The sequence below is a fragment of the Lonchura striata genome, chromosome 5 (genome assembly GCF_050655825.1).
Source record: "Lonchura striata isolate lonStrDom1 chromosome 5, ASM5065582v1, whole genome shotgun sequence".
NCBI classification, from domain to species: Eukaryota; Metazoa; Chordata; class Aves; order Passeriformes; family Estrildidae; genus Lonchura; species Lonchura striata.
In genome coordinates this window covers 73,089,730-73,114,734 of record NC_140707.1, presented here as the reverse complement: position 1 = coordinate 73,114,734, position 25,005 = coordinate 73,089,730, and the positions used below count along the sequence as shown (strand labels likewise).

The window sequence follows — 25,005 nt, the reverse complement described above, 5'->3', positions numbered from 1 at the left end:
TTGCTCAACTTTTAATGGCTTCTTTTCTTGGTGTTCTGCTTCTCTTCCCTTTTTCTGCCTCTGCTGCCTGGGGTAATCATTTCCCCCTGGGACTCTCCAGGGAAGCAGGATTTATTGTCCATCCCAGCTGGAGATTATCTCTTTTGATTAACAAGGCTGAAGAGAACAATATTTGCCCTGTAGATCAATAAATAATCTCCTTTGGAGGTGCTTTTCTGGGAGAGGCAGGGTTTGATTGCTAAGCTATAACAAAATTGTGTTGGGAACTGTGCAATTCTGGTGAATGTTGTTTATTCTGTTTTCTGCAGGACCCAGCAGTGACAGCGAGGAAGAGATTGTTTTCCAGAGAAAAAAGAGGATAAAAAAGAATGTTTTGAAGTCTCCTGATGTGAGTCTTAAGGAAAATGATAGGCAAGAGAAGCAAAATGGCAATTTAAACAGCAAAACACAAAAGCTCTGTGCTCTGATGTCTGCTCTGTTCCCACAGGGGATGGATGAGAGCGACCTGGAGTCCCCAGCTCGGGTCACCAGGAAACGCCGGCGCCCTCTGAGCGTGGTCAGCAATGAAATGGAGAGAAATAATGGGAGCTCACTCCTGCTTCCCTTCAGTTCCTCCCCAGGGTCTCCACAGAGCACGGGATCCACAATGGGTTGGGTTGGAGGGACCTCAAATCCCACCCAGTGCCAGCCCTGCCATGGCAGGGACACCTCCACTGTGCCCGGCTGCTCCAGCCCCAGTGTCCAACCTGCCAGAACTGGGGCTTTTGGCAGTGAAACATTGCAACAGCCAGGAAAGGTGCAATAACCTGCCTGCCACGGGGCTCTGGACCAAAAAAAGCAAATTCACAGCACATTTCAGCTGATTTTTCTTCCAAATCCCATTTTCCTGCCCTGTCAGTGGGAGGTTATTGTAAATGCAGGTGGGAAGAAATGATAATGTCTGACTCCAGTTCAGAAGGCTGAACGATTTCTTTATTATAACTATGCTATAATACATTAATACACTATTTAAAGTAGATATTGAAACTACAAACCTGCTTTCTCTAACTCCCATATCTGACTCACAACTGGTGACCCTCTCCAGAGCCCAGCCCCAGGTGGGTTGGATTGGCCACCAGCTCAAACAATCCTCACCAGAATCCAACCAAGCAATCAACCCAGGGAAACAATTCTCCAAACACATTCCACATGGGAAAACAAGGAGCAGGAATAGAAATTGTTTTCTCTTTCTTTCCTTGTGCACCTCAATGAAAAATCCTGAGAGAGAGAAGAATGTGGCTGCCACCGAAGGTGTCCCTGCCCATGGCAGGGGTGGCACTGCAGCCGCTTTGAGGTCCCTTCCAGGCTGGGGTTCAGGGATGTCTGGGGGTGAGGAGTGGTGCCAGTGCTGCAGCCCCGCTCAGTGCTGTGTTCCTGTTGCAGTCAGACACATCCAGCGAGGACAGTGGGGATTTCCAGCGGGACAGGCCCCGGCCAGGAGCAGCCAAGCGTGCCAGGAGCCGGGTGACAGCCAAGGTGGGTGGCACTCTGTGCCTCTGGGGACACTGAGGTCGGCTGTGGGGCAGCTGCAGCTGCAGCTGGAACGTGGGGCTGGGGCTCTGCTCTGCCACAGCAGCTCCTGGCAGACGCTGGAGCTGCAATTTGGGAATCTGCTACCTCACCTGCAGGGCTGGGTGGCAGCTGTGAAACCAGGGAACAGCTTGGAGGGCAACTCCAGGGATACCCTGAGAGGAGCTCAGGGTCCTGTCCAGAATAAGATAATAATAATGATAATAATGATAATAATGATAATAATGATGATGATGATAATAATAATAATAATAATAATAATAATAATAATAATAACAATAATAAATCACAATAATAATCACAATCATAATAATAAACATATTATATTATATTATATTATATTATATTATATTATATTATATTATATTATATTATATTATATTATATTATATTATATTATATTATATTATATTATATTATATTATATTATTTTCCCTGTGAATCCCCTCCAGATCAGGGTATTCTGGGATTCTTTGTTATATTATGATAATATATTGTATTTATATATTTAAAATATAATAACAAAATATTAATATGATAACAGCAATAACAATAATAATTTTTTTTTTTAATATTCTTTTTAATTATTATTATCATTATCAGGACTGTGCTGCTTGCTTATATGAATGATTCCCACTAATGGCCTTGGCCCTGGACATTGAAGGCAGCAATGTCCCTCAACCCCAAGTTTTAAACCTCATCTCAGTATTTAACACTTCAGCAGGGATGGAGGCAGGAGAGGAGGCAGCACCAGACTTACTGAAGCTAAAAAACTCTTAAAAAATTCATAACTGTGGTTGCACTGGGCAGAAATTGCCATAATCAGTACTCCAGGGCACCATATGTTGGGCATTTTGTAACTTTTTAACAATAATTTTCATTTTTAAGACTTCCCTTATGGTATAATTATTTTGGGGCTAATTTGATGTTTTACTTTAGTACTTTACAGCTGAAATTACAGGAGGAAAATGAACTTAATATAAAGTACCTCGGACAAAACACCTCCCCGAGTTAACTTGTTTTGTTTCTGTGTGTGACCTCGGGAATGTTTTGTTGCCTGGTTTTGATGGAATTTAGGATCAAGCCTCCTGCACTGCAGTCACAAGGGAAGTGCCTCATCTGAGCTGCACCATGGGTGGGATCCATTTGATGAGTCCAAAATCCTGAGCAGAAAGAGCAAACCAGGGTGGGGTTTGTGTCTGACATCCCTGCTGCACTTGGGTTTGGAGGAACCAAAATCAAACCGGAGATTTGAAAGCACAGGAAATGAGTAAAACTGGATTTGTGAGTTCCAAAGTGACCCGTTGTGTGTGCTGGGCACTGCCTGTGCTGGGCACCCTGTGCTGGGCACTGCCTGTGCTGGGCACCCTGTGCTGGGCACTGCCTGTACTGGGCACTGCCTGTGCTGGGCACCCTGTGCTGGGCACCCTGTGCTGGGCACCCTGTGCTGGGCTCTGCCTGTGCTGGGCACTGCCTGTGCTGGGCACTGCCTGTGCTGGGCACTGCCTGTGCTGGGCTCTGCCTGTGCTGGGCACTGCCTGTGCTGGGCACCCTGTGCTGGGCACCCTGTGCTGGGCTCTGCCTGTGCTGGGCACCCTGTGCTGGGCTCTGCCTGTGCTGGGCACCCTGTGCTGGGCACTGCCTGTGCTGGGCTCTGCCTGTGCTGGGCACCCTGTGCTGGGCACCCTGTGCTGGGCTCTGCCTGCGCTGGGCTCTGCCTGCGCTGGGCACTGCCTGTGCTGGGCACCCTGTGCTGGGCACCCTGTGCTGGGCTCTGCCTGCGCTGGGCTCTGCCTGCGCTGGGCACTGCCTGTGCTGGGCACCCTGTGCTGGGCTCTGCCTGCGCTGGGCTCTGCCTGCGCTGGGCACTGCCTGTGCTGGGCACCCTGTGCTGGGCTCTGCCTGCGCTGGGCACCCTGTGCTGGGCACCCTGTGCTGGGCACCCTGTGCTGGGCTCTGCCTGCACTGGGCACCCTGTGCTGGGCACCCTGTGCTGGGCACGCTGTGCTGGGCACCCTGTGCTGGGCTCTGCCTGTGCTGGGCACCCTGTGCTGGGCACCCTGTGCTGGGCACTGCCTGTGCTGGGCACTGCCTGTGCTGGGCACTGCCTGTGCTGGGCACCCTGTGCTGGGTACCCTGTGCTGGGCACTGCCTGTGCTGGGCACCCTGTGCTGGGCACCCTGTGCTGGGCTCTGCCTGTGCTGGGCACTGTCTGTGCTGGGCACTGCCTGTGCTGGGCACCCTGTGCTGGGCACCCTGTGCTGGGCACTGCCTGTGCTGGGCACTGCCTGTGCTGGGCACTGTCTGTGCTGGGCACTGCCTGTGCCATTCCCTGCCCCTTCCCTCCCGAGGTGGATCCCTGCGCTTGGAGCCGTGGGGCGGCTCAGGCAGTGCTGGTTCATTAGCGCGGTGCTAATTGCCCCGCTGTGTGCAGGCTGCAGGCAGGCAGTTCCTGGAGGAGGAGGCCGAGCTGTCCCTGCTGGGTGCCGAGGGGATCTCCTCGGACGAGAGCGATGGAAGCGGGGAGGGGCCGAGCCCGTCCCTGGCCCAGTTCCTGGATGATGAAGGGGAGCCCACCCAGGCCCTCAACGGTGAGTGGGGAATTCCCAGAGCATCCCTGGGGTGGGAGCAGTGACCTCCTCACCCGGGCTCAGGAGCTGCTCCAGCCGCGGCATCCAGGGCTCTGCCAACCTGGAAAAGCTCCTGCATCCTGAGGGAGCAGCTGGAGCTGGGCCAGGCAGCTCAGGCTGGAATCAGGAAAGGCTCTTCCCCAGAGGGGCTGGCACTGCCCAGGCTGCCGAGGGAAGGGGCACAGCCCCGAGGCTGCCAGAGCTCCAGGAGCCTTTGGGCAGCGCTGCCAGGGATGGACAGGGTGGGGTTGTTGAGGGTGCAGGGACAGGGATGGGATGATCCCTGTCAGGATATTCTGGGATTGAATGGCAGCTTCCATGACACAGGCTGGGTACACTTGGAATCCCAGGATGGTTTGTGTTGGAAGGACCTTAAACCCCACCCAGTGCCACCCCTGCCATGGCAGGGACCCCTCCCACTGCCCCAGGCTGTCCCAGTGTCCAGCCTGGCCTTGGGCACTGCCAGGGATCCAGGGGCAGCCACAGCTGCTCTGGCAGTTCCAGCCCAGCCAGGAATTCCCAGTTCCCAATCTCCCACCCATCCCTGCCCTCCTTCATCTTAAATCCTTAGGCCTGGGCTTTGAGATTTCGAGAGATGGCTGGAGAATTGCAGAATATTGCTTTGGGAAATACAGCTCTTTGGGAGACCATAAAGGAATATGGAAAGCACAGTGTAACAGGAGTGAATTAAAACCTCTAATCTTTAATTCTCTTTTCTCTTGTTTCTTTCAGAGAGTGAGATGAGGGGAGTTTACCTGAGCTCCGTGCGCAGCCCTGCCCTCGGCAGCCGATACAAAATGGTCCATCGGGAATTCAACCCCTCGGCCATCTTCTCCCAGGTGGGAAGGGCAGGGGCTCCTCTCCTTGGGGAGCTCCCCTTGTGGGACCACAGCGAGGGTCTGCTTTGAAGAGCAGTTACAGCCTTTTTTGGTAAATTACAAGTTCCAACACAAAACTTCAGCCAGGAGAAGGGAAGGATCCAAGAAAACCTCAGAGCCCCTTGCAGGGCCTGGAGAGGCTCCAGGAGAGCTGGAGAGGGACTGGGGACAAGGGATGGAGGGACAGGACACAGGGAATGGCTCCCAGTGCCAGAGGGCAGGGATGGGTGGGAGATTGGGAATTGGGAATTCCTGGCTGGGCTGGAATTGCCAGAGCAGCTGTGGCTGCCCCTGGATCCCTGGCAGTGCCCAAGGCCAGGTTGGACACTGGGACACCCTGGGACAGTGGGGATGTCCCTGCCATGGCAGGGGTGGCACTGGGTGGGGTTGAAGCCCATCAGCCCCAGTATTTGTGTGTGGGGAGGGCTGGATAAGCCAAGGCCAGTTCTGGTGAGGAGCAGCTTTCCCAAACTCCCTGCCTCTGTTTCCCCCCAGATTCCCGAGCAAGATGTGACTTATGCTGAGGACAGTTTCTGTGTGGGGGATGAGGAGGAGGAGGCTCAGAGCGGCTGCAGTGAGGAGGAAGTGTGTGTGAATTTTGACCTGCTCACCACTGAGGGCAGCAGCAGCAGCACGAAGCCGTACCTGACCCGCCGCAGGACGAGGCTGAACCAGGCCAGGCTGGCAGGGAATGCTCCTGCCCCGGGCCAGAAGAAAAAACCTTCCCGAATTATTGTCCTGAGCGACTCCAGCGAGGAGGAGACGGGAGCCAGCAGGGAGGAGGCCCTGGAAGCAGGGCAGGGCAAGGGGCAGCTCCCCAGGGCCCTGCCCTCAGCCCCCTCTGCACGGCACAGCAGCGGGGCTGGGGAGGCCACAGCTCCCCAGGCTGGGGGGCAGGACACGGAGAGGCTGCTGGGCCTGGAAGCTGCAGAGTTTGGGATGCTGGATCCTCCCCCGGAGCAGCCAGGCAGGAGCACGCCCGTCCCCCCAGCTGCCTCTGGCTGCAGGAACTCGGATCTGCAGCCTGCTGGGCAGGTCAGTGCTCAGGGAAAGCAGGGAGCTTCCTTGTGGGAGAGAATTCCTGGGCCAGGGCTCTTCTGAGGAATCAGGGTCAGGGAATCATGGAATGGTTGGGGTTGGAAGAGACCTTAAAACCCTTCCCAGTGCATCTTCCATGGACCAGGTTGCTCCAACCTGGCCTTGGACACTTCCAGGACCATCTCCCTTTCCTTGCTGCTAGAAGCTTTGTTACTCCCAGGGTAACCTGCAGTATTTTAGGACTGAACAAATTAAAACTGGGGTGAGTCTCCCTTGGTCTGACAGTCATGGAGGATCATGGAACAGCCGTGTTCACTGATTCCTTGGGTTTGTTCAGAAGATCCTGGTTCACTGTCTGAATTCAGGGCTTTCAGCTCCTCCCTGAGGTTGGTTTCCTGATTTCTCTCACTTCCCAGCCTGATCTCAGTCCTTTACAAGATCCAGGTTTTGTTGAGCTTCTTAGTGAAAGCTGCTGCTTTTGTCATCCAAACTCTGGGATAATAAGCTCAGCTCATGGGGGAGACCGATACAGGCATTAAAGTGTCAATGTGGAAGTGTTGATACTGCAAAACATCCTTTTATTGATTTGATATAAAACCCCCACAATCTGTGATTTTCACCACTCACAGGTGTACAGCTCTTTGAAGAAGACCCACGGGAGCAGCTCAGGCTCGGCGTGTCCTGCTGTCCCAAACCCTTCCTCGGCCACGGCTTGGATTTCCTGTGATCCCAGGGAGCAGAGCCCTTCCCTGGCTGGGAATTCCCGTGTTCCATTGGAGCACAGCCCTTCCCTGGCTGGGATTTCCTGTGATCCCAGGGAGCAGAGCCCTTCCCTGGCTGGGAATTCCCATGCTCCCGGGGAGCACAGCCTTTCCCTGGCTGGGAATTCCCGTGTTCCCGGGGAGCACAGCCCTTCCCTGGCTGGGAATTCCCGTGTTCCCGGGGAGCACAGCCTTTCCCTGGCTGGGAATTCCCATGTTCCATTGGAGCAGAGCCTTTCCCTGGCTGGGAATTCCCGTGTTCCATTGGAGCACAGCCCTTCCCTGGCTGGGAATTCCCGTGTTCCATTGGAGCACAGCCCTTCCCTGGCTGGGAATTCCCGTGTTCCATTGGAGCAGAGCCCTTCCCTGGCTGGGAATTCCCGTGCTCCCGGGGAGCAGAGCCCCTCGCTGTGCATCCTGGCGGACAGCCGGGAGATCTGCTCGGGGCCGGAGGTGCTCTCGTGCCTGCGGGCCGTGCACGGGCTCCGGGTGCAGGTTTGCTCCCTGGGCACCAGCGACTACATCGTCAGCAACCGCCTGGCCGTGGACAGGATGCTCCAGTCGGAGCTGCAGAGCCCCGGGAACAGGAATAAACTCGGCCAGAGGCTGCAGCGCCTGCAGGGCGTCTTCCAGAGGATCTGTGTGATTGTGGAGACCGACAGGGTCAGGCCAGGTGGGTGCTGCTCTGAGGGACAGCGGGAATGGCTCCCACTGCCAGAGGGCAGGGATGGGTGGGATGCTGGGAATTGGGAATTCCTGGCTGGGCTGGGATTGCCAGAGCAGCTGTGGCTGCCCTGGATCCCTGGAAGTGTCCCAGGCCAGGTTGGACACTGGGGCTGGAGCAGCCTGGGACAGTGGGAGGTGTCCCTGCCATGGCACTGCTGGGATGGGATTTGAGGTCCCTCCCAACCCAAATCATTGTGGGATTCCTTGTCAGGAACAAGCACAGTTTTATCCATGCACAGACATTTATTTTAATCCAAAAATCCAAAGTCTGCAATGAAATTACTCCACTGTACAATAACAGGGTCTTGCTTTCCTGTACTCCCACTCTTCAGGAGAAACATCCCGCTGTTTGCAGAGGACTCAGTACTACGATGGAGTGCTCTCAGCCTTGGTCCAGGCTGGAGTAAAGCTCCTCTTCAGCTCCTGCCAGGAGGAAACTGCAGCTCTGCTGAAAGACCTGGCTCTGCTGGAGCACAGGAAGGATGCTGCCATCCAGGTGCCAACGGAGCCCGAGGGGCACCAGCGGGACATCCTCAACTTCTACCTGAGCATTCCCAACCTCAGCTACGGAGCTGCCCTCAACCTCTGCCACTCCTTCAGCTCCATCACTGCCATGGCCAACAGGTAACGCCAGCACAGGGCCTGGCAGGGGCTCCAGGGCCCTGCCTTCCCCTCCTCCTCCTGCCCTGGAACCAGGGAGAGCCTTCCTGCACCTTTCCTGCCAGGATAGCTGCTCAGGGAATCCCTTCCTGCACCTTTCCTGCCGGGATAGCTGCTCAGGGAATCCCTTCCTGCACCTTTCCTGCCGGGATAGCTGCTCAGGAAGAGCCTTTCCCACCCTCTCCCAGGAGCTTTCCTGTCCCATCTCTGCTCTTTGCACATTCCTGTCTGTCCTGCTGAGCATTCCAGGGCACTGACATGGGCTCTGCTTCCACCCTCCCTCCTGCTGCCCCATGCTCGCTTTCCCTCCGGCATTCCCTGTTTTCACTGCTCAGGTGTGCTGCCAGCCCTCGGGCACCTGTACAGAGGTGACCACAGCAGCTCTGGGTACTGCCCCATCCTGGGCTCCCGGTGCTGCCCCATCCCGGTGCTGCCCCATCCGGTGCTGCCCCATCCCTGGCTCCAGGGGCTCCCGGTGCTGCCCCATCCCGGTGCTGCCCCATCCCTGGCTCCAGGGGCTCCCGGTGCTGCCCCATCCCGGTGCTGCCCCATCCCGGGCTCCAGGGGCTCCCGGTGCTGCCTCATCCCGGTGCTGCTCCATCCCGGCTCCGGGGCTCCCGGTGCTGCCCCATCCCGGCTCCGGGGCTCCTCGGTTCCCTCTCTCGCAGCTCGGTGCCGGCGCTGGCGGCGGGGGCGCGGCTGAGCCGGCCCCAGGCCGAGGAGCTCCATCGGTTCCTGCGCCACGACTTCGACCTGCAGCTGCTGCCTCAGCCCCCGGCCGCCAAGAGGAAGAGCTGAGCTCGCACTGCGGGCCCTGCACTGCACTTTACCCAGTCGGGATTGATGTAAATGATGTAAATAAACACTTGCCAAAGCTCAGGGTGTGGGAGCTGCACCGGCCCGGCTGGCCGTGCCCCGTGTGTCCCCAGGGTCCCCGGGCCGGGGCAGAGCAGAGCTCTGGGACAGGGCTGGGAGTGATCATCCCCAATTCCGCTAAAAACCACAACGATGGCTCGAGTACCGGGCCAGGCTTCGGGCAGTGGCGGCGAGGAGCCATCAGTGCAGCACCGAGCCCCGCGTTCCCAGGGTAAAACGGGATTCGGAGCTGTTCCGTGCTCCCGGACCGCGGCGGCTCCTGGGGCGCCGGGGCAGCGCGGCCCCGTCCCGTCCTCGGGGCCTCCGGCCGCGCTCCGGTGCCCGATCCCGCCGCAGCCTCTGCTGCCACCCGCTGGAAAAGGATCGGGATCGGCATTCCCGGCCCTTCGGGCGGCAGCGCTTCCCGGGACGAGGCTGGGACAGGGAGAAATCCATCCCTGGAGCAGGAGCTGTCCTACGGTTCAGCCGCTCGCACCAGTGTGCCCCGCTCCGGTGAGACGCCCCTGCAGAGCTGCCCCAGCCCTGCACGGAGCCCGCAGGAATCCACGGAGCCCCTCCAGGGCTGGAGCCCCTCTGGAGCCGGGCTGGGAGAGCTGGGAATGTTCCCCTAGAGAGGAGAAGCTCCAGGAGAGCTCAGAGCCCCTGGCAGGGCCTGGAGGGGCTCCAGGAGAGCTGGAGAGGGACTGGGGACAAGGATGGAGGGACAGGACACAGGGAATGGCTCCCAGTGCCAGAGGGCAGGGATGGGTGGGAGATTGGGAATTGGGAATTCCTGGCTGGGCTGGAATTGCCAAAGCAGCCGTGGCTGCCCTGGATCCCTGACAGTGCCCAAGGCCGGGTTGGACACTGGGGCTGGAGCAGCCTGGGGCAGTGGGAGGTGTCCCTGCCATGGCAGGGGTGGCACTGGGTGGGATTTGAGGTCCCTTCCCACCCAAAGTATTCCATGATTCCAAACCAAGAGGATGAAGCCTTGCAGGCACCATTCTAAGCTGGACAGCTCCTGGAATCTGCTGGCCCACAACTCTGAGTAATCTGTGAGTAAAAAGCTTCTCCTTGTTTATTACATTAAGGAAATTTAAAAAATCAAGCTGGCCCTAGAGTAAATTAAAAAGCAATTTCAGTTCCTTCTGGACTGCTGCATTTATTATACAGTCATATCCTAGAAGCCACTTCTTTAGCTTGAAATGTATCAGAACTTGGCAGTCATTGGGTCTATGTACATTTCTCCTTCCCAGGAGGAGCAGGACACGGAGAGGAGGAGCCTGGACAAGGAAATGCTACTTTGTACACATGGAAAAGTCAAGCATTGCTGGCAGGGTGGGAATGGAGGTAAAACATAAAACCAGAGCAGGGCAACTTTTCCAAACTGAAATCATTCCAGCATTCCTTCCCAGAGGGGCAGCAGGAGGCCCTGTGCCAGTGAACAACACATCCACAGAATCCATCACATGGAAAAGTAGGAATCCTTCTCCTCACTGGACGACTCTGGACTCTCGGTCACAAAGAGCTTCCCCACCACTGGGGCCGGGGTCACTCCTGCAATAAAAACAGGGATCATCAGGGCCAGAGAAGGTTCAGAGAGCAAAAGGCTGATGGGACACAGCCCATGGTGGTACAGAAGAAGGGAAGGAGCTGGGAATGAGGAGGAGGAGCCAGGAATACTCACTCTTGGTTCTGCAGGAAGGTGGTGTCTCATGTGCAGCTGTGGCCTGAGGGAGGGAAGGAAGGAAAGAGCCTCAGCCAGGGCTAGCACCAGCTCAGGGACCCATTTCCCAGAATTTCCACAACTGCTTTCCCTGAACCACAGACACAAGCTGCTCCCAGGATCACAGGGTTTTGTGGAAAAGCCAAAGGAGCTGCAGAGCCTGGGAGAGTGGAAGAATTGATACCTAAATTCAGGGATACAAGGTGACTTATGGTCACTGTTAGGAGTTGGACCAGATGATCCTTGTGGGGCCCTTACGGGTACCTCAGGATATCCTATGGTTATTGTTCCTTTTCCCACTGTTCAGAAGTATTTAACAAGAACCTAAAGATCATGGAATTCCAAAGCAATCCCAAATCCTGACTAGAAGCAACGGAGTTAAGCCTGAAAGCGAAGAGCTCCCTTCTCACAAAGGAACCTCTCTCCACAGCAGCAGACACCAAACCCAGGGAGGGTTCCCATTTTTTCCAGAGCACCCAGGGGGCTGTGATCCCGGAGTTCTGCCTCCTCTGGCCAGGCCGTGCCTGCCTCAGCTGGCAGTGGGCAGGGGAAGCAGCATTACCGACTTCTTCTTGACCTTGTCCCAGGTGCCTCGGGTGCCCTGCATGTTCTTCTGCATGCGGAACACGTGCCGGTCGTAGTCGTTCCTGGACACGGGGAGCAGGGCTCAGCGTGCTGCCACGGACCCCAGCCAGCCCCGGCTCCCACGGGGAGCCAGCAGGGCTGGGTCAGGGCTGCAAATCCCACTGCAGCATCACACCAAGCCCCAGCCCCTTCCCGGCCCACGAGACAAAACCCCTCTGGCTCTGGGTTCCCAGGGGGGTCCCTGCCTTGGGGCAGGACTGGAGGCTCTGCTGAGGCTGAAGGCCAACCAGGCTGTTCCCAGGGCTGGGAGCAGGAGCTGAGCAGCTCCAGCAGCACCCGGGGCTGCAGGGAAGAGCTTTCCCCAGGCAGACCAAGGCTGCAGGAGTGGCTGGAAGTGAACTGCTGGCCCAGCTCCAAAGCCATCTGTCTCAAAGGCAAAAAGGGATCCTGGGCAGTGCCGAGGCTCCCAGAGGGCTGCTGGGCAAGCTCCTACCTGTTGATGGGGACCAGCATTCCTGGGCTGATGTGCTCACACTGTGGGGTTTTCACAGGGGGAAAGAGGCCTGAGGAGGGGGTGAGCGGGAGCTCTGAGAGGGTGAGATCCTTGGTGTCCCCGTCCTGGTTCCCTCGCAGTGCTGGCAGCTGCAGAGCACCTCAGAGCTGTCAGTCACCTGAGCCTGCAGTGCACCTCTCCCCTTCAGCAGCCCCTCCGTTCCTCCCTGCCCTGGCTCTGACTGCCCCTGTCCCCTCGTGCCCAGAACTGGACACAGCCCTGCATCTCCACGTTGGTCCGAGTGCCCCTCCAGATCATGCCCAGCACTTGGCTGAGGGGTTTTGGTGCTGCCACACCCTCAAAAAACCATTCCTGGTTCCAATCCCAAGCTCCAAGCTGCCCAGGACTGCTCAGAAGGACAAGTACTCAGGTGGTGCTGTCACCATGCAGAGGCCTCTCCCAGCCTGTCCAACCTCACTGCCACCAGCCAAGGGCTGCTACAGCACGTGAAGAAAGAATCCTCTTCCCACAGATCCCCAGGATTTTACTGGTGGGACTGGAGCAGCCCTGGCACACCCAGCAGGAGAGCAGCCCCACAGGTGCTGTTGGCCCAGGTTTACCTGGACCTTCCTCTTCTGGAAGGGCGTCGTAACGAAGATGTCGTCGTGGTTGTCCTTGGCCAGATGGTCCATGTACTCCCTCATCTGCTGCTTCCGCTTGAGGGTGCCCACCTTGGCAGTGATCACTGGCTCCCTCTTGTCTGCAGGATCCAAACAGGAATTGTCTGAGACAGCAGCTATGGGGTTAAAATTCACTGCCTGCAGTCAGTGCCACAGCCCAGTCCGTCCTCTGGTGAAATCTCTTACAGCTTCTTTAGGATCCTTCCGTTCTCTCACACAATTTTTGCTTTCCAAAGCAGTTTCCCCACTCCATCTTCAGGGGAGGGTCACTGCAGAGCCTCCAGAGCCACTTCAGGGTCACACATCAGGTTCATGGTGACAGAATGACACACACAGTTCACTGTGACAGTGACAGAACTGTGCTCACACATGCCTTGCAGAGAGCAAACCCGCGGGTGTGTCCCCATGTCAGGAGGCAGCAAGGTTCAAGGGCTCTGCTGCTCAGGGACACTTTCACTGAAGCCAGGCTCCACTTGTATCCGTGGCAAACCTTAATCCAATCCAGCCCCCAGATGAAGCTGCAGTGTGGGGATGGCAAACACCAGAGAATGGGACTGGGCTGTGCTGACTCCACGCTGCCCTTGGGCATCCAAGAAGCCAAATCCCATCTGGACAGAGCTCTGCAAGGAGCTTGGGACCTGCTGGGCCTCAAGGAGCCTCTCAGGATGTCATGAGCTCTTTCCCCTGAGGGGTGAAGGCCAGAGAAAGTCTTCCCCTCATGCCAACAACTGGAAAACTCCACAAGAAGAGAAAGGTTCTTTCCTCTCTGTTTTTGTCACCTCAGTCATTCATGACATCCTCCAGCCTCCACACCAAAAGGTGACCTGGCTCACAGTCACACCCTGATGTGCTCTTGTGGATTTATTCCATGGGAGCAGAATTGGTGGGGCTGGAAAAGCCCTCCCAGCCCATGCAGTCCAACCCTTCCTCAGCACTGCCCCATGTGCCCAGGTGTCACATCCACAGGGCTTTGAAATCCCCCCAGGGATGGGCACTCCAAACCTCCCTGGGCAGTCCCTGAGCTCCCTTTCCATGGGGAAATTCCTGCTGGTTCCACCCTGAGCCTGCCCTGCCCAGCCTGAGGCCGTTCCCTCTCCTCCTGTCCCTGTTCCTGGAGCAGAGCCCGACCCCCCGGCTGTCCCCTCCTGGCAGGAGCTGTGAGAGCCACAAGGTCCCCTGAGCCTCCTTTGCTCCAGGCTCAGCCCCTTCCCAGCTCCTCAGGAACTCTCCATTCCCTTCCCAGCTCCTCAGGAACTCTCCATTCCCTTCCCAGCTCCTCAGGAACTCTCCATTCCCTTCCCAGCTCCCTCAGGAACTCTCCAGCCCCTTCCCAGCTCCCTCAGGAACTCTCCATTCCCTTCCCAGCTCCCTCAGGAACTCTCCAGCCCCTTCCCAGCTCTGCTCCCTCCCCTGGACACGCTCCAGCCCTCAGTGTCTGAATCCAAATTATTTTCCACCCACACAACACCCAGAAAGAAGACGCTGGCACCTTTGTTCTCAGGTTTTCCTGAGGTGGTTCTCCTGGGCTGCTGCTTGGAGCCTTTCCCCTCCTGCTCCTCCAGGTACTTCCCCTGGCACTCCTCGGCCGAGCGGGACCCCACGGCCATGGCCACCTCCTGCCAGAAGCCGCTCCTGTGCTTCGGGAAGGTCGCGATGGCCCTGCAGGGACAGCACGGCACAGCGTCACCAGGCAGGGCACGGGGCCACCAGGCAGGGCACGGGGCCACACGGTGCCACCAGGCAGGGCACGGGGCCACCAGGCAGGGCACGGGGCCACACGGTGTCACCAGGCAGGGCACGGGGCCACCAGGCAGGGCACGGGGCCACCAGGCAGGGCACGGGGCCACACGGTGTCGTCACCAGGCAGGGCACGGGGCCACACGGTGTCACCAGGCAGGGCACGGGGCCACCAGGCAGGGCACGGGGCCACACGGTGTCACCAGGCAGGGCACGGGGCCACCAGGCAGGGCACGGGGCCACACGGTGTCACCAGGCAGGGCACGGGGCCACCAGGCAGGGCACGGGGCCACACGGTGTCACCAGGCAGGGCACGGGGCCACCAGGCAGGGCACCTGTGGGGCACAGCCCTGGCACCTGCCTGGCAACGACCTGGGCCATGGATTGAGGCAATCTGGGCTCTGCCTCTGTTGGCTCTGGCCTCTCCTTGCCCAGAGCAGCTGTGGCTGCCCCTGGATCCCTGGCAGTGCCCAAGGCCAGGCTGGACACTGGGGCTGGAGCAGCTGGGACAGTGGGAGGTGTCCCTGCCATGGCAGGGGTGGCACTGGGTGGGATTTAAGGTTCTTCCAACCCAAACCATCCTGGGATCCTGTGGTGTCTTTTCCTCAGAGCAGGCAAATTTATTTGAACACCTTCACCTGACAGATGTGTCACAAGATAAATTTCCTGCTCACTTGTGCAGGTCCCCTCAGACCTCAGCTCCTGCTCATCTAAAAGAGGTAAACCCAAATTTGGCCATTTTACACTCTGTGTCTATTAAATATTGCCCAGTGGTTTAAGTAATTGGATGATGGATTAATTAAACACACTTGCAGTTAACCTGCCCTTACCAAACCTGCTCACAAAACCACACCATGTTTAACCTGTTACTGCAGTTTGAGGAGGGAACCTGCTCCCTTTTCACCTGTGGCCTTCACCATATTATACTGATGTTCCATTTATAAAGAAAATTAATAGGGAATTATAATTCTAGTTATTATTAGGGAATAATAGGGAATAAAAATAAGGAAATAAGAAATTAAATAGTGAATATTTCTAATAGGGAATTCAAACATCAAGGAAATCTGGGAAATCATTAATCTGAAAACCCCCAGTCCAGAACATTCAACCCCTTTTGACGCCTAAGGGAAACTTTTCCTCTGAACACAGAATGAGCCCTTACCTGTGAAGGTTCTGTAATTCCCTCTCAGACCAATCATCAGCTGCCCTTGGAAAAAGTTCCAGAGATTTCTGCCCTTTTGCCTCTCTCAGTTTTGCTGCTGAATCCCTGGCACTGTTGGAGACTCCATGGCTTGTTTTCATCTGGGGTACTCTGGCATTCCTGTCCTTGCTGTGAATTTCCTCCTGGATTTCGGGCTCGGTGCTGGAATCGACCAGCCTGGTCTGGTTGGCTCTGTCCTGTGCCCTCCTGGGTTGAGCAGGCAGGAGGGAAGCACTGGACTCAGAGGATGTTATCCCCTCAGAAGAGGACTCAGAAGACTCATCGCTGGACTCGGTCTCTCTCAGCCTCACCAGCCCGTTCCAGGAGGCCTTTCCTGTCCTTTGGCCACGGGAATTGCTTGCATTGTCCCAGGAACCTCTGGGGCCAGAGCAAGTTTTCCACCTTCGAGACCCTGGTTTTAATCCAGACGTGTTTTTCCTCTTGATCACCAGTGGAATGCGCTCACTGGACTGCTCACTGCCCTCACTGGGTGAGTGCTCCTCCTCATCCTCTGAGGGTTCCTCGGTGAGGAGAATCCTCTCCTTTCCCGGGAGGCGCTGCCTGGCTGACCTGAGGGAGTACCTGTAGCCCTGCTTGTACGTGCTCGGCTCTCCAGAGCCTGCTGCTCTCTTTGCTGCCTCCGGGGCTCTGCTGCTGCCTTGGTTCAGCCCCCTGGTGTTTGAGGAAGCCGCCCTGGCAGGGAGCTGGGATTTCGTTTGTGTGCTCCTGATTCCAGGATCGTTCTCCTCCTCACCCGAAGGGAAGCGCCGTCCCTTCCTGCTGCCGGCAGATCTGGGGTGTCCCCTGGACGTGGCTCCCCTCTTGCTGCCTTTCCCTGGAAGAGGCAGCCAGAGCCCGTCAGGGGCGCGGGGCGGGTCCTGCTGTGCTCGCAGCACAGGGATCTGCACCCCTCCACAGCTTTACCTGCCAAACTACAAACTCAGAGCTGCTCTCAAGGGCTCTCCGAAACTCTACTGACTGAGCAGGCACATCCCCAAAACTCTGCTCTGTTCCAGAGAGCTTTCTGCAGGAAACATTGCAGCTGCTTTAAGAGAGAAACTTCTGCTTTATATTGCACATTCTTCCCAGGCTTCTAGCACCACCCAAACTCTACTAAAACCAAATTTTTATTAAAAATTCTATTAATAGATTTTCTGGCCAACATTTCATTTCTTCCATCCACGTTAAAAAGCAGGTCACTGGATTGGTGAACTCAAAAAATCCAAATCCCTTCATTTCAATTTCCAGAATGAAATCCCTGTGTTCCCGTTATGTAATTAACAAAGTGATTTACAAACACAGTTCTTGTTTGGAGCTGTGAAACTCCACATGAATGCTACTCTGATGACTCTTCAGAGAAAAAGCAGTTGATCATTAAAATATTTTAATCATTTCTTTGCATTAACAGACCGAACCCTACTGCTCCAGCACCCACTCAATTCCACCGATTCCATCACTAATTTGAAAATAGAAAAAAAAATTAGTTTTTACCTTTACTTTGGCTTTTTGGCATTTCCTCTGTTGTCTTCATGTCTTCCTTTTGTTTATTCTTCTTGGAGATGGAACTGGTCTTTTTTTGGGGTTTTTCACTACTAAGCATCTTCAAAATAAAACAATTTACTCTAAAACTAATTTAATCTCCTTTTCTCCAGGCTGAGCCCCCTTCCCAGCTCCCTCAGCTGCTCCTGTGGATCCAGCCCCTTCCCAGCCCTGTTCCCTTCCCTGGGAATACTCCAACCCCTCAGAGTCTCTCTTGCAGTGAAAGGCCCAGGACTGACCCCAGGATTTGAGGTGGGACCTCACCAAATTCCTGTCTGATAAAATTATCTTTCAAAACACCATTTTTTTCCCCAGAAAGAATTCCCCATTATGTCAGATTTAGAGATCACAATTATCTGATAATATGGACATAAGACTATTTTTGGTGTGTTTTCTAATACTTTGATCATGTTTCCAAGATTTCCTTTCTCTTCAGGTGCCTCTAAGAGCTGCACCTGTTCTGTTCCCTACCTGGCCAAGTTTAATAATTCTATTTAAGTCACACTTAAGAGGATCTTACCAGGCTGAGATAATCCACCCCTCCCTTTTCTATGGTGACATTCAGGTTCTGATCCACAAACTCCCTCTGCCCACACCAGAAGTTCAGGGGGGGTTTGATGAGGCGCCCGCTGCGAGTGTAGACCCTGTCGGAGTCATTCCTGGAGCTGTAATTTGGTGTTATGGCTGCAAGGGAAAAAAAGCCCAAAGAAAGAAGAGTTTTATCCCAAACACTGCATGGAAAATTCAGTTTAGCAGGTTTCACAAGCAAGAGGAACAATGTTGTATTTAAACTGGACTACAAGGGAAATGTAAAACATCCCCAGTTGTTCTTTTCAAAGCATTGCGATGGAAATAACGGGACTGAAGTAAGAAGCTTCACAAATGATAAAATTTACTGTGGTGAACTTTTTACTTTTACTTTGTTTAAAAGGTTATAAATACTGTGAAAGTCATTTGAGGGAGAATGATAAAGAAAAGTTGTCACATGCTGCTCACTGAGACAAATGAGAGCGAAATATAAATGGGAGTAATGAGTGAAAAGCTTTTACAGTGCTAGCAAGAAAACCTGATTCCAGCACTAACAAACAGCACCATGGGGTTTGGGAAAGGCCCACTGGACAAGGAAAAGTTAAACCCCAGAGCTGAGTTAAACCCCAGAGCTGTCAGTGCCGTGGTGAGGCAGGCACTGCACTCAGAGGCTGAGCCAAAACAGGGGCCTTTACAGCTTTACAGCCATTTCCTGGAAACACAACCGACACAACCCACTCCAGACAGCCCCAGTGTCTTTTCCAAAGGAAAGGATTGTTAAATACTCACAGATGTTCTCATCATTCCCTGGTGATACTTCATAGGTGGAGTTTCTCAGTGCAGGTCTCTTTGCACTGCTTGCTGAGCTTTCTGTGGTCTCCAACACATCAGTTCCCCCCATGGAGTCACTCTTCTCGTTTTCCTCCCCACAACTATCTTGAACTCCTTCTTTCCTGATGGTTTGGAGTTTGAGACAAGAAATAACAGCCACTGAGGAAGCTGTTCTTTAACAAAAGGGAGGATGTGAAGCCCTGGTGGGCAGGAGCCTGGTGGCCCAGCACAGCAGAGTGGTTTCATGCCCACATCTAAAACATTTCACACTCCTCTGCTGTAATACCCTCAAAAAGCAAAGCCTCAATGAACACTTAGAACACTGCAATGATAGAGAATGCCCGAAGAAGTTACCTCCTCCTTTCCTCAAGAAACTCCTCCACGTACTCCTTCCACCTTCTGTTGAAGCCAAAGGTGAACTTCTTGATGAAGCGGTAGGGGAACCCTGAGGGGAGCACAGGGGACACGAACAGCAGCTCAGCAGGGCTTGCACTCCCTCGGGGCACCGGAGAACCCCCAGAGCCTCTTGAACCCCAACATCAGAGGAGCTGGCCCAGACTATTCCATCCAGCACACTCCACTCACTCTCGGGTCTAGGAAACCTCTGCAGCACTAGAGCCACTCTGCTCACAAGCCTTATGCTGCTACTTCTCCTTCTCAGAATATTAATATAGAAACAAATATAACTTCTTAGCAAAGTAATAAAATCTTCAATGGAGCAGATGAAGAACAAAAAGAAGATCAGACAAAACTGACAAAACCCAAATCCTCTGTCTTGTCTTCTCTCCACCTCCATACTAAAAACCCAAAACTCTAAATTTTTCACTCTGTGATAAACTATACTACTGTTGACTTCACACACTCAGATTCCAATTCATCCCAAAGTCTTGGAAGCTTTCTCTATAGACAAAGGTTAAAAGCAGTGTTCTCCTGGGGATCAGGATATCTCAGGACAGACAGAGAAATATTCCCTGTGCCCTGGGTTCCATCTATGGGCCTGAAAGAGCCCACAGTGAGGGAGTGTTGTGTAAATATGGTGTAACACACCTGGGGCACACCTGTGTTAGGGGAAGTAATGCTGAGGGAACGGCTGGAGCTGGAAGTGGGGTGGGGGCTCAGGCTGGAATCAGGAAAGGCTCTTCCCCAGAGGGGCTGGCACTGCCCAGGCTCCCCAGGGCACGGGCACAGCCCGAGGCTGCCGGAGCTGCAGGAGCCTTTGGGCAGCGCTGCCAGGGATGGACAGGGTGGGGTTGGTGGGGGTCTGGGCAGGGCTATGATTGGGATGATCCCTGTGGGTCCCTCCAGCTCCATGATTCCAACTAATCTTTGTGTCCTCAGAGCTGCCTGTGAGCACTGACAAGCAGCTCATTCCCAGCCAACGTGCCAGAGCAGCACACAGAGCAAGAACAAGTCCTGTATTTCCATCTGCGTGGAAATCCCATTTCCTTACAAATCCCACATGCTCCAAAGCAAGCTGAAAGAGTCTGTTATTTGTAAGGCATTCAGAATCAGCAGCTCACCCTCCTTCCTCATGGCAGCTGTGTCTATCTTGCCCTGCAGCAGGTAGACAGTTCCCGAGGAGGTCTGCACCTGGTTGTGAGTGATGCGCTCGGTGACGGCGCTGCTGTGCCACAGCTGGTTCGTGTCCCTGGCAAAAGACACAACAGCAACCACGGAAATCACCTCCAGAAGGGACTGCAGTCTGGAATGCTGGCACTCCATCAGGGAGGGGTGGTGATCCCTGCTTTCTGAGGGATTCAGGTGCAGGCAGGATGTGCTCTGGGCTCAGTTTTCCTTCTTAGCCGGGAATGACACAGCTCTGCCTCTGTGCCTGACACCGGGGCAGGGACAAAGTGAACGAGTCACCGCTGCAGCTGTCACTCGTGGGACAGCAGCTGGAATGAAGCCAGCTCATTACTGCAGCCCAGCTTGGAGGGGGCTTGGAGCAGCCTGGGACAGCGGGAGGTGTCCCTGCCCTTGGCAGGGGTGGGGCTGGATGGGCTCTAAGGTCCCTCCCAACCCAAACTGTCCAGAGCTATTTGATACTTGATTTATTTCTCGGAAGCTTTCTGATTATCTCAGCACAGGACTCTGAAATGAGTTCACCAGTGGCTCCCTGGATGCTGGCTCTCCTCCTCTTGCCCACAAAAAGGAATTGTCTCTCTTCCTTGACAAAGTCTAAGCTCTGCACCATTACCTCATGTTTGATGTCCATGGTTTACTTTACATTTAAATAATAAATTGGTTCTTACTTCCTTTTCCCATCCACACAGATTGCCATGTTTCCAGGCAGCACTTTAATCCTCCAACTGTTCAGGCAGATGTTTTTCTGTTTCAGATAAAAAAAAAAGAAAATAAATCATTTAGAAGTATTTATTACCTAGGCCCCCTCAGTGATCAGATCCAATAACAGAAATATCTCTTTCAGTATCTTCTAAGCTACAAATCTGGAATATTAGAGGATATCTGATCCTCGGCTCAGTCCTGAAGGTAACTTGGTTTAGTTCAGAAACAAACACTCTAGGCCATGGTGAGGAAGAAGAGAACAAGTCCCTTGCAATCCCAGATTTCCCCAGAGAACAAGGAAAGCACAGGCCTTGGGCAGGTGTGCTTGTGCCAGGGAATCCCAGGGATGCAGCACTGCTCTCCTAGGAAGAGATTCTGCTCCAGTTAAATTGATCAGGAGGCTGGATGCTCCATAGGAAAGCCAAGCCCTTCCCCTGCCCAACAGCACATTCCTGGATGGATTCATGCCCAGCTGGGAAAGGTCTCTCCTCTCTGGATCTGAGCAGGCAGCCAGGAGCTGGCAGGGCCCTTGATCACACCATGGCTTGTGCACACTAAACCAAAAGTGCTTCTTTTACATAAAAAAATCCAGACCCTCAACATTTGTCATCTTGGAGCATGGAAAAAAAGGAACCCTTTGCACGGGAAAATTTACTGGTAAAATCTAATCGAATAACAATTTATTCTCCTCTCAGTGTTCCTTGCTTTTGACAAGAAAAAGAATAACTTCCAGCTATCAGCCCAGAGGAATTTCTAATTTTCCCTCAGGGATTATTTTCTCCCACCTCTTTGTGTGCTTTGCCAGCAGGTTGATCAGTAGGAGGTTTATCCAAAGGGGCCTTGGGTTCTTCTGCCAGCTTCTGCTTCCTTGGGATTTGGACTGGAGAGCAGAGCATGATGCTACAGAAGCGCTGGGGGGACTTTTCAGGATTAGCCTCGGGTGCCTTTTCCACTGCTGGAGCAGCTGGTTTTTTGCTGGGCTGCAGCTCTCTCCTGTCTTCATGAAGCTCTCTATGTTCTCCATTTCCCCACCTTCCTCTCGCCCAATCCCTGTTTTTCAAAGGGGTGGAGTTCACTTGCAAAGGAGTAGACACTGCACTTTGAGACATTTCTCCATCAGCATCTACTTCTATAGATTCCACCAGGAAAACATCCACATCATCCTTATCAGAGTCCACATCCTGTGCAGGCTCATTCCCTGGCTGCTCAGCACCAGCAGGCTGCCCTGAAGGATTCTCTGCAGTTGTGGGAGGAGGAACATTCTGCTGGGTTTGGGTTGAAGGTGTTCTAGCTGCCCATTTAAATAAAAAAAAAAGGAATAACAAAAAAATTAGGGATGTTTAAGCATGGGAAGAGGCTGCCTGGGGGGTGGGGGAGACCCATGCCAGGAGGGATTTAAAGCCCTGTGGATGTGGCACTTGGGGACAGGGGAGAGTCCTGGGGGAACAGTTGGACTTGACGGCCTCAGAGGGGTTTCCCAAGCTCAGCAGTGCCATGGCTCTCTGCCTGCAGGGAGTTTGTGTTCTCAGAGCAAGCCCAGTACCTTGTTGCTGCTGCAGCAGCTGCCACTTCACCCGCAGGAAGAACTTCTGGGGGGTTTCCAGCACGGGAGGCTCTGCTGGGGGCTCTTCCCTGGGAACATGAGGCAAAATTGGCTCTGGAAAACAACCAGACAAACAAACCCCAAAACCCTCTTTAGATTTATGGAAGAAAAACATTTCATGGGGGGCGGAGGTGGGAACAATATGATCTTTTATATGCTTTTTATTAAAAAAATCCCCACAGAGTCCCAGAAAGGTTTGAGTAGGAAGGGACCTTAAATCCCACCCCATTCCACCCCCTGCCATGGCAGGGACACTTTGCACTGTCCCAGGCTGCTCCCAGCCCTGTCCAGCCTGGCCTCGGGCACTGCCAGGGATCCAGGGGCAACCACAGCTGCTCTTTTCCTCTCTGTGCCAGGGCCTGCCCACCCCCATTGTAAAAAAGGGTCACATCCAGCTCGGTGCCAGCTGCAAACCTGCTGAGAGGGCACTGGATCCATGTCATGGATAATGATAAAAACCAGCAGGGAGAGCCCAGGAACATACCCCAGTGGGATTTCAAATCCCAAGCACGGTTCCATGAACATTTCTCTTCCCTGCACAGACTGTAAGGAATAGCTACAGCAATTTTGATTTTTTTTTAGTTACAAGGTGTTTTTGAAGGTGTTGCACACATCCAACCCACTCATGAACACAACATAAAGAACAATTAGAGCCATAGCGAGGCAGAGGGGAAGGAAACCCAAAGGGAGGGAATCCTCTACGATACAGAGCAGGGAAGAGACATCAGCACTGCTGCAGACATATTTCAGCACTAAAAAACTTCACCACCCAACTTTTTTTAACCCCAGCAGCTGAGGTGCAACCAGTGCTGATGTTTTCTACAGCCACCAAGGGGCTCTGGCTGCTCTTCTCAGATCCTGGAAGAGCCATGAGTGGGACCAGAGGGAAAATGTTCACACCTGAGACAGCTCTCCTGGAGAAGCTGTGGAACAATCATTGCTTCCCAAGGTGTTGGTGTCAAGGGGCTTTGTCCTCTCCATGGGCCTTCCAAGGAGAAAGGATTAAGGCAATTGCTAGCAGCTTTGAGAGCTCTTTCCTTTCAACAGGAGACTCCAGTGTGCTCCAAAATAATAAAAACCGTTTGGGAAAAAGAACTGCTAATAATTCCTGTAATTTGGCATTGTGGACTAGTGTAAAGAATGAAGAGGTCTAGGAGAACGTGAAAATCAGGGATGTCACTTACTACAACACAAGACGCCTAGAAGTTCTGTGACCCAAACTCAGGTTTACTTACACCTTTGCGCTCTTTATTCCAGCTATCCACACCGGCATTCACACCATTCCCGTGGAGTCACCGGGGGCTCGTACAACTCACCTGCTCCGGGCTGGGCGCTGCGGTGCTGCGGGGCCGCGGGGCTCAGGATCACGTCGGGGGCGACAGCGCGCTGCCGCTCCGCCCGCGCCTTCATCCGCTGGAAGATCCTGAGCGGCGACTCCTGCGCGGCCGGCTCCGCAGCAAGGCTCCGCTGCGGCGGCCGCTCGGCGGCGGGCCCGGCCCGGCCCGGGAGATCGGGCCCGGCCCGGCTCCGGAGATCGGGGCCGGCCCGGCTCGGGAGATCGGGCCCGGCCCGGCTCTGGAGATCGGGCCCGGCCCGGCCGTGGAGATCGGGGCCGGCCCGGCTCTGGAGATCGGGCCCGGGCCGGCTCTGGAGATCGGGCCCGGGCCGGCTCTGGAGATCGGGGCCGGCCCGGCCGTGGAGATCGGGCCCGGGCCGGCTCGGGAGATCGGGCCCGGGCCGGCTCTGGAGATCGGGCCCGGCCCGGCTCTGGAGATCGGGCCCGGCCCGGCTGTCGCCATCATCCCGGCGCTCCGGCTCCCCGAGCTGCGAGCCCGAGGCGCGGCCACCCGCGGCCGCGCCGCTGCCCTGGCCCTGCAGGAGCTGCTTCAGCGGGGTGAGCGTCCCCGCGGGAATGCTGCTGAGGAACACCGAGCGCACTGGCGGCTGTCCACAGGCGGAGCGGCGGCTGGGGGTGGCGATAATGTCGCAGACCCCGCCGCGGCGGTCCCCGGCGAGCCCCGGCCCCGCCATGGCCGCGGACAGGCCCGGCGGCGCTCCCGGCCCGCCGCGCTCCCCTCACGGGCCCGCGCACAGATTCGAGCGCCGCCGCCGCGCCCGCCGATTGGCGGAGCTGCGGGCCGAGACCACCGAGCGCGGGCGCGGGGGGGTGTTACGAAATAAAAACCTTGCCGGATGGCGTTGAGGCAGGCGGGAGCAGGCCCGGGCTATGCTCGAGCTCCCCTCCCCTCGGCATGGTGGTTCGGTCCGCCTGTGGGCGGGCTCCGCAACCGTTAGCGCTGAGAGGGGCGGGCTGAGGCGGGGACGGAACGGGGCCGGGCCGAGATGGGGCTGAGGCGGGACCGGAACGGGGCTGAGGCGGGGACGGAACGGGGCCGAGGCGGGGACGGAACGGGGCCGAGGCGGGGACGGAACGGGGCCGGGCCGAGATGGGGCTGAAGGGGGAACCGGATCGGGCCGGGGCTGAGGCGGGGCCGGGACGCGGCTCCACGGGAAGGTCCGGAGCTTACGAAGAGCCCCGGGAGCGCCGCGGGGCGCAGCCGCGGCTCGCCGGAGCCTTTGCGGTGTGCGGGAGCCGGCGGAGGCAGAGCCCCAGGCCTGGCAGGCTCTGGTGTGTCCCGGCCGGAAGATCGTGTAGTAGGGGTTCAGAGGTCAAGCGGC

General features: G+C 55.4%; 2 protein-coding genes across 7 annotated transcripts in view; one reads left to right on the top strand and one right to left on the bottom strand.

The window, feature by feature from the left end:
• FANCM (FA complementation group M) overlaps positions 1-9,141 on the top strand; it is a 58,083-nt gene extending 48,942 nt beyond the window's left edge. Inside the window, exons 15-24 of one of the 2 annotated variants that reach the window (XR_014955868.1) lie at positions 309-388; positions 488-556; positions 1,423-1,515; positions 4,004-4,160; positions 4,932-5,038; positions 5,573-6,112; positions 6,745-6,898; positions 7,194-7,549; positions 7,935-8,226; positions 8,931-9,141. Coding sequence is in view for 1 of the 2 variants with exons in the window: in XM_085581067.1 (XP_085437193.1) it covers positions 309-388; positions 488-556; positions 1,423-1,515; positions 4,004-4,160; positions 4,932-5,038; positions 5,573-6,112; positions 6,745-7,549; positions 7,935-8,226; positions 8,931-9,060 (2,273 nt within the window). In the remaining variant the exon portion in view is untranslated. Of the gene's footprint in view, positions 1-308; positions 389-487; positions 557-1,422; positions 1,516-4,003; positions 4,161-4,931; positions 5,039-5,572; positions 6,113-6,744; positions 7,550-7,934; positions 8,227-8,930 lie in introns of both variants that reach the window. The other variant, XM_085581067.1, reaches the window with a different exon arrangement.
• Positions 9,142-10,171: 1,030 nt separating this feature from the next.
• MIS18BP1 (MIS18 binding protein 1) lies at positions 10,172-24,503 on the bottom strand. Of its 5 annotated transcripts, XM_085581074.1 has the most exons (17): positions 23,643-24,503; positions 22,913-23,024; positions 22,267-22,355; positions 21,509-22,014; positions 20,690-20,766; positions 19,958-20,085; positions 18,792-18,882; positions 18,396-18,559; positions 17,599-17,762; positions 17,031-17,139; positions 15,501-16,374; positions 14,091-14,260; positions 12,542-12,681; positions 11,922-12,070; positions 11,406-11,490; positions 10,805-10,847; positions 10,172-10,674 (listed from the first exon to the last, which is right to left on the bottom strand). In XM_085581074.1, exons 1-17 carry the CDS (start codon positions 24,355-24,357, stop codon positions 10,583-10,585), a joined length of 3,708 nt encoding a protein of 1,235 aa, XP_085437200.1. In that variant the 5' UTR covers positions 24,358-24,503; the 3' UTR covers positions 10,172-10,582. The 5 variants fall into 5 exon arrangements, 4 of the variants coding, with proteins under 4 accessions (XP_085437200.1, XP_077639991.2, XP_085437199.1 ...); XM_077783865.2 differs by lacking the exon at positions 22,913-23,024 and having other exon boundaries at positions 22,267-22,380; XM_085581073.1 differs by lacking the exons at positions 11,922-12,070; positions 22,913-23,024 and having other exon boundaries at positions 22,267-22,380.
• Positions 24,504-25,005: the final 502 nt, after the last annotated feature.